This window comes from Berghia stephanieae, chromosome 2, assembly GCF_034508935.2.
Source record: "Berghia stephanieae isolate SIO BIC M18660-M18661 chromosome 2, UCSD_Bste_1.3, whole genome shotgun sequence".
Lineage (NCBI taxonomy): Eukaryota > Metazoa > Mollusca > Gastropoda > Nudibranchia > Aeolidiidae > Berghia > Berghia stephanieae.
In genome coordinates this window covers 94929008-94941507 of record NC_088361.1, presented here as the reverse complement: position 1 = coordinate 94941507, position 12500 = coordinate 94929008, and the positions used below count along the sequence as shown (strand labels likewise).

The 12500-nt window shown below is 36.5% G+C and overlaps 1 protein-coding gene across 1 annotated transcript in view; it reads right to left on the bottom strand.

Annotated features, from left to right (window-relative positions):
• LOC144965916 (uncharacterized) overlaps positions 1-8287 on the bottom strand; it is a 150163-nt gene extending 141876 nt beyond the window's left edge. Inside the window, exon 1 of the mRNA XM_078901764.1 lies at positions 7741-8287. Within this exon, the coding sequence (XP_078757890.1) occupies positions 7741-7867 (127 nt within the window). The 5' untranslated portion in view covers positions 7868-8287. The remainder of the gene's footprint in view (positions 1-7740) is intronic.
• Positions 8288-12500: the final 4213 nt, after the last annotated feature.

The following is a 12500-nucleotide window of genomic DNA, read 5'->3' as shown; positions in this document are numbered from 1 at the left end:
AAATCTCGTTCTTCAAATGTCGATCGTTTATAATAACTTTCATTGCGACAAAACCACTCATTCCTGGGACAAAAGGAAGTCTTTGGAAGTCGCAGGTTTTACAGTTTTTGCCAAAAGTAGGATCATTTCAATCGATAGGTATTTGAAGGACGAGTTTTCTGGTCAAAATTTTAAATACGTGTTGTTCTTTCAGAGTATTAAGAATTATCGCCTGGCCTTGAAATGAAACTGTTCTTTTCTATGAGCAGTGATGACTGTTAAGCGATATTACATTTTCTTAACAAAGAAAGAGGGAGGGAGAGAGAGAGAGAGAGAGAGAGAGAGAGAGAGAGAGATAAAGAGAAAGAGAGAGAGAGAGAGAGAGAGAGAGAGAGAGAGAGAGAGAGAACACTGTTAATGGCCAGGTATATATTTTACACATGAGTACGATGTGAGAATGTGAGTAAAAATCCAATTCTGAGGACTCAACTTTGTGTCTCAATGAAAGGGACTCGAGCCTGGACCCGTAGATGGCATTTTTTGTCATTGCACAAGACTGTAAAACCCTGTTAACTCCGAACACGTATATAAGTTTTTAGTTAACCAGTTAACTGCCGTACTCTGGGAAGACGTGTATTTATAAATATTATGGTCAACAAAATCTGGTCCTTCAAATATCGATCGATTTAAATGACCATCATCTTGGCAATAAAAAAAACTCTCAAAGCTGGGACTTAAGGAAGACCTCGCGAGATCCGAGCTTTGTTTATTTTTGCCAAGATGAGGGTCATTTAAATCGATCGTTATTTGAAAGACGAGTTTTCTGGCCAAATTTGTAAATAAGTGTATTTCCAGAGTACGACAGTACATGGCGTGACAATATATAGGTTTGTGGTCTGACTGAAATTGAAGTGAAGAGTCATTCTATTGTCAGGGGATTTACATAGCAGAAGGCAACTCACTGGGGGTTTGTCCTGAGAGAGAATGAACACCAAGCCAATAATATTTTGGCCTTGAAATCCAACTTAACTTGAGCTTTTGTATGGCGCAATATCCACTAAACGTGTTCAAAGAGTTTTACAATTGTAACAATCCAACAGCCACAATAACATGTAGGACTAGACATGGTGCATGTAAGGCGATATTATATTTTTTTTTTCAACAGAGACACCGCTGTTAACTGTCAGGTACTCGTAACGCACATGAATGCGCTGAGAGAAAATGAATAAATAGTCTTTTCTAAGGACTCATTTTTTTACTTCTCCATGAGCGAGACTTCAATCAAGGACCTACAAGGTCAAGGACGAGTGTCATAGCCACAAGACCACAAAACCGCAGCAACTTAGAAAACGTATGAAAGTTTTGCTTTAATGCCTTGTGATCTGACACCAGCCTTCGGTCCGGTAGTCTCGATTTGGGTGGTGCAAATTTGTTTCCTAAGAAAAAAAGCTGTTTACTCACACTTTCTCACCGTATTCAGGTGTAAAATGAGTACCTGGCAATTAACAGCCTTTTCTCAGTTGAAAAATAAAATCGTAATATCGCCTAACAGGCGTCATGTCTAGTCTACATGTTAAGTGTTGCTGATGGCTAAGAACCCCTTGTAAAGCGTTTTTGAGTACATTTAGTGGATATTACTCTATTTAAATGCTAAAGTAACTAGGTGTATAGTTAACTAAATGCCTTACAGTCTAGCGTGTCATGAAAACAGATGGGTTTGTACTTTGCTAAAATCAAATTCAATAGGCTGATGTCACGTCCACCCAGCAACGAGCAGTTTGATCTAAACAAAGAAAATTGGTACTTTTTCTTCTTCATGCTGGTCAGAACTATTTCACGCGTCATGTGATCAGAATGAATGTATAAAAGTCAAAACATGTCAGATTTAGAATGTTTTTCTCCTCTGGATACACTTTTATGCTCGTCGGAGAAGTATTTCATAAGGTCGTCCGCCATTATTTCGATAGTTTAGAACCAGTTACTTAGTTATTATGCGTAATTACGAAGGAAGTGACGTCAAGACTGTTGAAGAATATTGAAGGAAATGGTTTCGTGACAATCGAAATACGTTGCTGAAGAAAACAACTCACTTGGGTTTCGTCCTAATAGAATGATAGAATGAACTTCACGCACAGCTATAGATAGAAAGAAGTTGACGTCACTCAAGCTTTGGTTATTGCTTCTTGCCATCCGCATTTATGAGTAATTCTCACTAAACTGTATTATCCAGTCTATAAACGCTCAAGTTTACACATAGTTTTGTGTCTTCGTCCGTTATACTTCCGGATGACAATGTTGTGAACTTTTTAGCCAAGCGCATTCATCCGGTTTTTTATTGATAGAGGGGAAGTCCGAAACGTCCATTTTATCTGTTTTCGTATATTATATTGAAGCTTTTCAAATTTTTATTTATTTCTTCGAGCTTCAAGCAGCAACATTTACATTACTATCTATATTGAATACTTGCTGACCAGCCAAATTCATGGACCCTGCAGATCATGAACTTCTTTTTGTTTTCTTCTTCTTTTTTATTTGTTTATTCAAATAATTATTTTTTATAAATATATTGAAATCCTACGCATTACTGCGTCAAAATGTGGTGAAAAATAATCTCTGTGGTGTAATGGGAGCTTGTCTACTCGATTATCAAGAGGTCTGAGGTTCGGTCCCCAGTCGATGAAGACTGATATTTTGGGATGGTTCTATAGTGCGGCTATGTCGTGATCTAGTGGTATGACACTCGCTCGCTTTCGGATCGAAAGGTCCTGGACTCGAGCCTCTCTCTCCGCATAGTTGAGTTCTTGGAGAAGGCGCTTTACTCACATTCTCTCGCCGTACTCAGGTGTGAAATGAGTACATGGCCGTTAACAGTGTTGTCTCTGTCCGAAAAAAATTGTAATATCGCCTAACAGGCTTCATGTCTCGACCTACATGTAAAGTGTTTGCTGTTGGCCAGGGATCCACTGTAAAGCGCTCTGGGCACGTTTAGTGGATATTGTGCTATATCAAAGCTCAATTATTATTTTTTTATTTTAAAAGGCATTTTGGTATTTTTATCACTTGCTTTGTCTGGCACTGTTTCAGACACACTTTTTCAGATCTTTATCTGAAAAATATTCACAGTCTAAAAGGTTCAATGGTTTGGCTGGTAAGCATGTTATTATGAGAATGGATATGTAGTCCTTCAAAGCTATAGGACCAACGAAGTCGGAGTTTATCCCGGTTTCTGTAGCATTTAAAGGACAATAGTAATTGCTTGCTGCGACCATTTGGGAAGGATAGTTGTCAAAGTACTTTCAGCTAGATTTATCACATCCAACTACCCAACCGCAGCTTGGTAGAAAAGGGATAAGAAAAAAATAATCTCCCATCATCCGGGATGGATCCAAGTACCTCTACTCTACCAACTGAGCCATCGAGTCCCCCAACCCCCTTTTCTAAGGTGGTGGTGATGGTTTTTCGTCAATTACCGCTTGGCCTTGAAATGTACTACGCACTGCATCACTTGACATTCGGTCTATCGTTAGTTTAGGTTACCACAATCTACGTTTTCAACGGACATGTAGCTATTTCCATTATAGCTGACCCGTCGTTTCAATAAGGGTTCTATGTCAGGTTAATTTGGACGCTCAATGTGACCCGCTGGGTCAATGTGGTGTAGATAGTATGTGCTTGGCTAAGAAGCTCACAACATTGCCATCCGGAGGTATAACGGACCAACACACAAAACTATGTGTAACCATGAACTTTTATAGTCTGGATACTACAGCTTAGTGAGAATTACTCATAAACGTGAATGGCAAAAAAAAAAAATAAAAAAAAAAAAAAACAATAACAAAGACCTGAATGATGTCAACTTCATTCTATCTATTATGTAGGTTTCATCCTTTATATTTTCTAGGAATGATTATTGCAATGCTTTAATGTATAAAATTCCCAACTATCTGCTAAAAATGCTCCAGCGCATACATAATCATGCTGCCAAAATAATTATGAAAAAGAGGAAGAACGCTCGCGTTACACCGCTGTTTTGGACACTACATTTGTGTTGTTCCCTAATATATGAGGCATATTTACTCACTTTATTTTTCTCTCCATTTTATTGGCTCGTTAAGGGACCTCTAGTTTTGGTTTTACTACTTAATTTGCCTACTACTCCATGAATTCGTGTGGGTGATACGTGTTCAATTTAAATTCATTGTAACCTTACATATTTGTGTTTTGCTTATTGCCAAGGGCCGACGCATTGTTTGTTTTGTGTTCTTCCCTTCTATAGATAGTATGCGCTTGGCTAAGAAGCTCATAACATTGCCATCCGGAAGTATAACGGACCAACACACAAAACGGTGTGTATCCATGAACGTTTATAGTCGGGTTAATACAGTTCAGTGAGCATTACTCATAAACGCGGATGGCAAAAAACAATAACAAAGACCTGAGTGACGTCATCTTCGAACTATCTTTATGAGTAGCATTTACTCACTTTATCTGTCTCTTCATTTACTTGGGTCATTTAGGCACCTCTGGTACTGGTTGCCATTGGAAAAGGCTCTTCACTCACACTCGATTGTTAATGAATAACGGGGCGTTAACAGCGTTTGTCTTCGTCCGAAAAATTGTAATATTGCCAAACAGGATTTATGTCTTATCCTACGTGTTAAGTATTGCTATTGGATAGCCTCCGCCCCCCGCCCCCCCCCCCCCCCCCCCCCCCCCCCCCCCCCCCCCCCCCGCCCCCCTCTCAACGTAAAGCGATTTTGTTGCCGGTTTAGTGGATATTGCGCTATAGATAGTATGCGCCTGGCTAAGAAGCTCACAACATTGCCATCCGGAAGTTTAACGGACCAACTCACAAAAGTATGTGTAACCTTTATAGTCTGGTTAATGAAGTTTAGTGAGAACTACTCATAAAGTTGGATGGCAAAAAAACAAAAAAACAAACAATAACAGAGACCTGAGTGGCGTCATCTTCGTTCTATCTATATAACAGCTCAAGAGATGTGTAAAAAGAATGAGTTGAAGGTCAAAATGTTTAAAATTAAGAAATATAAATTATGTGACCCACGGTCTCGAAGGGGTATTATGTCGGGATGAAGAATGTGCTGATATGACATTTTCGGTTCGTTTTTAGATAGTGGAGAATGGGTGCCATTTCTTGCATTGCCGTTACAGTGAATAACATAATCAGTCGGATGGTGAAAAGGTTTGAACTGAGATATTGCCAAGTTTAATTAGAAGGTCAATGTTTATCAAAAATGAGTTCTTATCATAAATGATTAAATCAACCCATTTTGTACATCTTCGTGAAATATCACAGCTTAATTTCACTTCTAAATATTTTTACAGCTAGTCAAGTTGAAAAAGTATGAAACTTGTGAAAAGTTGCTGGATACCTTTACCATAATAATATCTGATCAGAAATAACTTCATGAAAAATCACCCGATTTACTTCAAATAAAGATTAAAATGCTCTGGGGAGCATGTTATTCTGTCATAAAATGAAAAAAAATGCAAATCCAAAATTTTCACCTTCCGACTGATTGTATCATGCACTGACACTGTCTTGTGAGGCTATGTGGTCTTGTGGTTTGGCACTCGCTTTGGGATTGGAAGGTCATCGGTTCGAGCCTCGCTCGCACATAGTTGAGTACTTGGAAAAGGCTCTTTCCTCGCATTCTCTCGCCGTACTCAGGTGTAAAATGAGAACATGATCATTAACAGTCTTGTCTCTGTCCGAAAAAAAATGGTAATACCGCCTAACAGGCGTCATGTCACGTCCTACATGCTAAGTGTTGCTGTTGGCCAGCGGGCCCTTGGAAACCACTTTGAGCACGTTTAGTGGATGTTGCGCTATATAAAAGCTCATTTAAAATACTGAAAGGTTAATATTCTTATCATTTTGATACTAAACTCGCTTTTCAGTTGTCCGATTCAACCGAACATAATACTGGTTTTAGAATATTTAAAAAAGTATTCCTTCAGAGCTACTCGCCCCACGGAGCCGGAATTTATCCCGGTTTCTATAGCGTAAAACGGACTATAGCAATTGCTTGCTAACCTTTGGATAGGGCGCTAGTCTATCGCAAAGTACTTTCCGCCAAATCTAACAGACTCAGCTACCCATTCACTGCTGGGTGAATTGGGGGGGGGGGGGGCGCAGGGACAGAAAAAATGTCGACCTTGGTCCCCTTGCGTGTGAAACGTATGCTCTACCAACTGAGCTATCGGGACCCGACCCGACCCCCCCCCCCCCCCACCCCCGGTTTGAGACAATAAGTCACAGATTTGTTAAAATGTATGAAACAAAACTTACTGCCCTTTATTTAACCAGTTAATTGCCGTACTCTGAAAAAAAAACACTTGAAAATATTTGGCCAGAAAACTCGTCCTTCAAATAGCGATCGATAAAGATAACCCTCATCTTGGCAAAAACTCTCAAACATGGGACGTAGGGAAGACTTCTCGATGTCTTAGGTTTGAGAGTTTTACACAAAATGAGAGTCGCTTTAACTCTCGTCTTACCAGCCATTTTCAGAATTTTCCCCAAAACTTCACACCCGACTAACACAAAAATATACTTTTTATCACTTTGACATAATAGCCGTAAAGTTCTTGCCATACATTATTTCTTTAGCTAAACATGATCTACTGTTCATTTTATTTAAATTTTAATGATGTACAAAATAAATTTGAATAAGAAAAATATTGGTTGTATCGTAACGAATGTGACGATTTTCCTATAGTTGGTAAGGATAGGGGTAATCGATCGATATTTAAATTTGAAGGACGAGTTGTTTGTTTTGTTTTGTTTTTGGCCAAAAAGTACGGGGCAATGAATATTATTTCTGATTGTTTTAACTTTAAAACCACCGTTTAGCATCTTGTTCATTCCAACGTGACACCGTTTTGAGACGATTCCAAACGTGAACTTGAGTTACAAACTTTTCGTCATTACCAAAATGAAAGATTAAAAATAAAAACCTTCTTCTCCTGACTTCACAACAGCCAAAGAGGATTTATTCTGTTAATCATGCAAATGTGTGTGTGTGTGTATATATATATATATATATATATATTATATATATATATATATATATATATATATATTATAGTTTGTTTATTGGTTTGTTTTTGTTTGTTTGGTTGGTTGGTTGGTTTGTTTGTTTGTTTTATTATATATTTATTTGTTTTTGTTTTTTATTTCGATTTTGTTTTTTGTTGTTGCTTTTTTAAAATTTGTTTTTTGTTTAAATTGTTTGAGAATTTTCTTTTCATGCAGAGATTATAAAATGTAGTCATATGATTGCCAATAAACTTCACATATATAAATTCAAGCTAGATGCCTATACCGATTAATGAGAAAAACGTCATTTTTTAAAAGAAAATGTATCTCCCAGAGGATTATGTAGACATCAAGTAAAACTATTAAGTAAAGAGGATTTTCTCCCAGTTTACACAAAATACTTTTGTATAATAAAATGGTGTTCCATTGATGAGAGCAGGCAATGTTTGACTTTAATGTAGGTATTTTAATATGTTTTGTTGGGGGTGGGGGTGGGGGGAGGCATCAACTAGTTTGTAGTTATCACTTCGTTATAAACTTTTAATTCTCTCTCTCTCTCTCTCTCTCTCTCTCTCTCTCTATCTATCTATCTATCTATCTATCTATCTATCTATCTATCTATCTATCTATCTTTCCACCTATCTATCGATCCATTTATCTCTTTCTCTCTCCATCAATAAAAATTTTAATCATCTTACCTGCCACGAGAAAAACACTCAGCAACAGAATGGCTATATAAGTCCACGATATCCAAGCGGTTCTGAAGTTTGACACAGACATGATATGAAGGGTGGGAAGTAAAAACGAACTCATGGCATTATCCATAGAACGTTGATGGACCTCAAAGACAATCGGATTATCCTAATAAGGAATACTGGGAATGGGGAAAGGGTTTCCTTAGTCCATAATCATTATGACGACTCCTTTTTGTATGTAAAATAGGATACTTTTTCTCGTGAAGATTTGAAAGTGACGTCACTCAATTATGACCGACAAAAAATTTATCTTTTCTCATTGAATTCTCGGTAACAGACTAGATATAGTAACAACTATGAGGGTTACACAAACGTTTGTATGTAATATAACTATAGCTGCGGTGGGCGGGAATACTGAGCATTTTATGTAAATGCAAGAACTATCTATGCTAATGAGTTTCAATGTTATCTAAAATTATGAAAGAACACCATTTTTCCAAAGAATCAGCACGCCATAATATAGCACATCATCGAATTGCGATACTAGAACGTTTTTTTTTCATGTTTTCAATTCTATAAATCAATTACATAATAACTGGTACAAGAGTAAAACCCATGTCATTTCCACAGTCATTATTTTAATATGTTTAGAAATCAGAAATTCAAGTTTTTTTTTTTATATATTACTCAACAATTTCATTTAGTATCCCAAATTCTTTTAAATTAATTTGAATCGAAAATAAGATGAACTGCGAAATAATAATGATATCAATATAAACTCGCTATATCAGGCAAATCTTTAATCATACACTTCAAGGGCAAGTTACATCAAAGATCACAAAAGATGTCAGGCATCATGATAAATATATATCCACCTTGAGAAACCTGAAAAACAAAAAACAAAACAAAAATATTGTCCTGAACTTTTTCTTAAAGCAGGTAATCGATTCCAGATGCAACAAAAACAAAAACAAAAATATTTTTTAAAAAATAAAAACGAACCGAAAATTATTTTTCTCAAATTCCAAAAGTGTCAACGAATCCCTAGACCGGATGTAATGGAAAAGATCCAAGGAGCAACAATCTACGGAAAGCGGATTAAACACGTCCCAGCTTTGTACCATATCAACATCGACAGTGTGTCGAGGCGCCAGAAAAGCTTGGGGTGGCTTGGGGCCAAATTCCCACCGGCACACGGCAGTAGCAGTAGCAGCAGTAGCAGCCTCCCGCGTTTTCATCGGCGCGCATGCCGCTGACTAGGTAGCGACTGCCTGTACGCGTTTAATATTGATTAGCGGAAATATTTGATTAGGTGATCGTGGTGACGGTGCCGTGCCGTGCCGGTCCGGTCAATGTTTATGACAATATTATTTAGATTGTTTTACGACCGAAAATTGATGAGTTAATTACGGTTTTCGTTGACGTGGAAATAATGCGTATGTTTGTGTTTTGATGACGATGAAGTGGGGCGAGTAGTTCATTGATGGTTGGGAATATGAAGATTTGTTTTATTTGTGTTTGGTTTTGTTTTTAATTCTAACAGTTTATATATTTATTTATCCCTCAATCTATCAATCAATCAATCAATCAATTAATTAATCTCTCTCTCCTCTCTCTCTCTCTCTCTCTCTCTCTCTCTCTCTCTCTCTCTCTCTCTCTCTCTATTTATATTTATATATATATATATATATATATATATATATATATATACCTATATACATATACATCTCTCTGTGTCTGTCTCTCTCTCTCTCTCTCTCTCTCTCTCTCTCTCTCTCTCTCTCTCTCTCTCTCTCTCTCTCTCTCTTTCTTCGTTGTTGATGTGATTGTTGTTGATGTCTATATAATTGTTGTTGTTACTGTTTATATTGCTGTATTGTTGTTGATTTTGTTGCTGCATCCGTAGTTGTTTTTTTTTTTTCTCCCAGCCACACGGAACTTAAATATGTCCTGGGGTTCATGATATCCATTTTCATCTAATGCTTAATTGATTCATATCTCAGGGGGGCATTTATAAAAATTGGCAACTGTAATTGACACTGTCATTCAACCGCACGACCTTCTTCTTCTTCCTCTTCTTCTTCTTCATCTTCTTCCTCCTCCTCCTCTTCTTCTTCTTCTTCTTCTTCTTCTTCTTCTTCTTCTTCTTCTTCTTCTTCTTCTTCTTCTTCTTCTTCTTCGTTTCTCTCTCTCTCTCTCTCTCTCTCTCTCTCTCTCTCTCTCTCTCTCTCTCTCTCTCTCTTTCTTCTTTCTCTCTCTCTCTCCCTCTCTCCCCCCTCTCTCCCCCTCGTTTCTTTTCTCTCTCTCTCTCTCTCTCTCTCTCTCTCTCTCTCTCTCTCTCTCTCTCTATCTATCTATCTATCTATCTCTCACGCTCACACTTTCTCCTTTTCTGTCATGTTTATCTCTCTCTCTCTCTCTCTCTCTCTCTCTCTCTCTCTCTCTCTCTCTCTCTTTCCGTGTGCGTATTTTTTTTTCTATTCTCTGTTTCTCTCTTTTTCCCCCCGTTCTATTTCAAATCCCTTGTTTATCAGTCTACCAGAACACACAGCGGGGTATAAAACATGCCACTTAAATATATTTCCAGTGACGAAACCTGAATGGAATGGAAAACCACCGCCACAGGACATGTATGCGGATGAATTACATTGTTCTCTGGAACGCACCTCTGTTGAACGGTTTTACGCAAAGTGCATGTTTCAATTTCGCAGAGGTAAACATTGTAGGAGGGAGAATGGGTGGCGCGTTGATTATTTATGTTGGCGTTGATGAATAGGGCTATTTACGCAATCGTTCAGACATCTTGTTGTAAAAACAATAGATATGTAAAATTAGATTTTTTTGGTATTAATAAATAAATGGATAGATGGACTGATAGATGGATAGATAGATAGATAAATTAGATAGATAGATATATTATAGATAGATTTGTGGGAAGATAGATAGATAGATAGATAGATAGATAGATAGATAGATAGATAGATAGATAGATAGATAGATAGATAGATAGATAGATAGATAGATAGATAGATAGATAGATAGATAGATAGATAGATAGATAGATATTGGCAGAAAGATGGAACTATAGGTAGGTAGTATCCTTTATTTAAAAATAGTATTTTAAAGGTGTTATTGTTTTCATTTGTTGACTAAACTCAATTTTCCTTGCCAGATACTCGGTCAAAGATTGCTGGGAGTGTTTTTTTTTTTATTTCTCCTTCTTGCCGATTGTCTTTCTCTACTTACAAGAATTCCTGAATAATGGCTTCGGGGCAAAGTGTTGGAAACGATTCCAAGACAAGTAACATTCTAGATTTTATCGTTTGCTACAGAAACCAGAATGAATAATTTGTCACTCTCCTCCATTGTTACTCTAGGTGGCTGGAGGCGAGGGAAGGGATTGCCAGACATATATTGCAAAACTTGCCAAACATGCCAATTTCAGACTTTTCCAGGCACCACTTTTGTGCCAAAGATACACATGAACTTGTGGATTCTTCTTAATTTTATATTTATCTGATGTCCTGAATAAGTGTCTTGTTTTAATTATTTTTCAGTTCGTCTTGAACATTTGTATATTTTGTTAAATTGTTATTTGAAACTCTCTCCATGCCTCTTCATGAACTGCGATAAATATCAACGTTTTTAAGAATTGTGTAGATAAAGAATTAGATCACATTAAGCTTGAATTCGATGGGTAATTTATGTTTGTTTTATAATTAATATGCTGTACTTTATATCTTACTAATGCATTTGTTTTTTGTTTTTTGTTTTTTTTTTATTACTGTGATAGGGCACCAAAGACCACACTTTTGGTCTAATTTAACTCTAATTAGGTATTGTAAAATATTGTAAATTAATGTTAATTTGTCAATTAAATGTAAATGTTAATGTTTAATAAAACAACCCTCCCTAAACAAGCAAAACAAAATACAGAAAATAAACAAACCAGAAAACAAATATCCCGCCATGTTTTGAGAATTTAGCTTTTAAAACGTCACGTTGGCAATCCTGTCTTAGACGTATCGACAAAAATAATATGTATACGGAATTATGTGAATAAAGTATTAATTTATCTATTGTATAAAATGCAAAATTATTGACTGATTCTGGTCTATTAAAAACGCCAAGATGATTTTTTTTTTTTAATTTAACATTTTTTAATATCCCAAAGTAGCAGCACTGGCTTGTAGGCATTGAAGAGAAAAATATATATGAGAAATATCTCCGAAAGGAGAAGATATTATTTTTAATGAATAGTGTTGCGTCATTAACATATTTGAGTGGACAAAAAAAAAGTACCCCCTGTCACTTTACCATGAGCAAAACTAGATAGTATTCAGTCGACGTCACTCTGCCATTTGTTATTGTTTAAAGACCGCAGTTGAGCGATTAGTTCTACTTTCTCCCGATCAGACAATAAACGCTAAAAGTTACACAAAACTTTGTTTGTTGATACGATTGATCTGGAGAACAGAATAGTTAACAATTTACCTAAACGCATATCATCAATTTGATGAGGGCACTTCCAAAACCTGATAAGTTGCATTTTTATCCCTCAGAGAAAACTGTATTTTAAAAAATGTTTTTGATCATTTTAGTGACTTAAAGAAAAGAATAGAACTTGTCTTGTTTGTCTCATAGAAAAACACCCTGAATGTTTTGAAACTTCAAATTTTCTCTTGTGGTTCCTTAAAATGTAATAAACAAAAATGAATATAACAGCTTTAAAAAAACAACAACAAAAAAACAAAAACAAACAA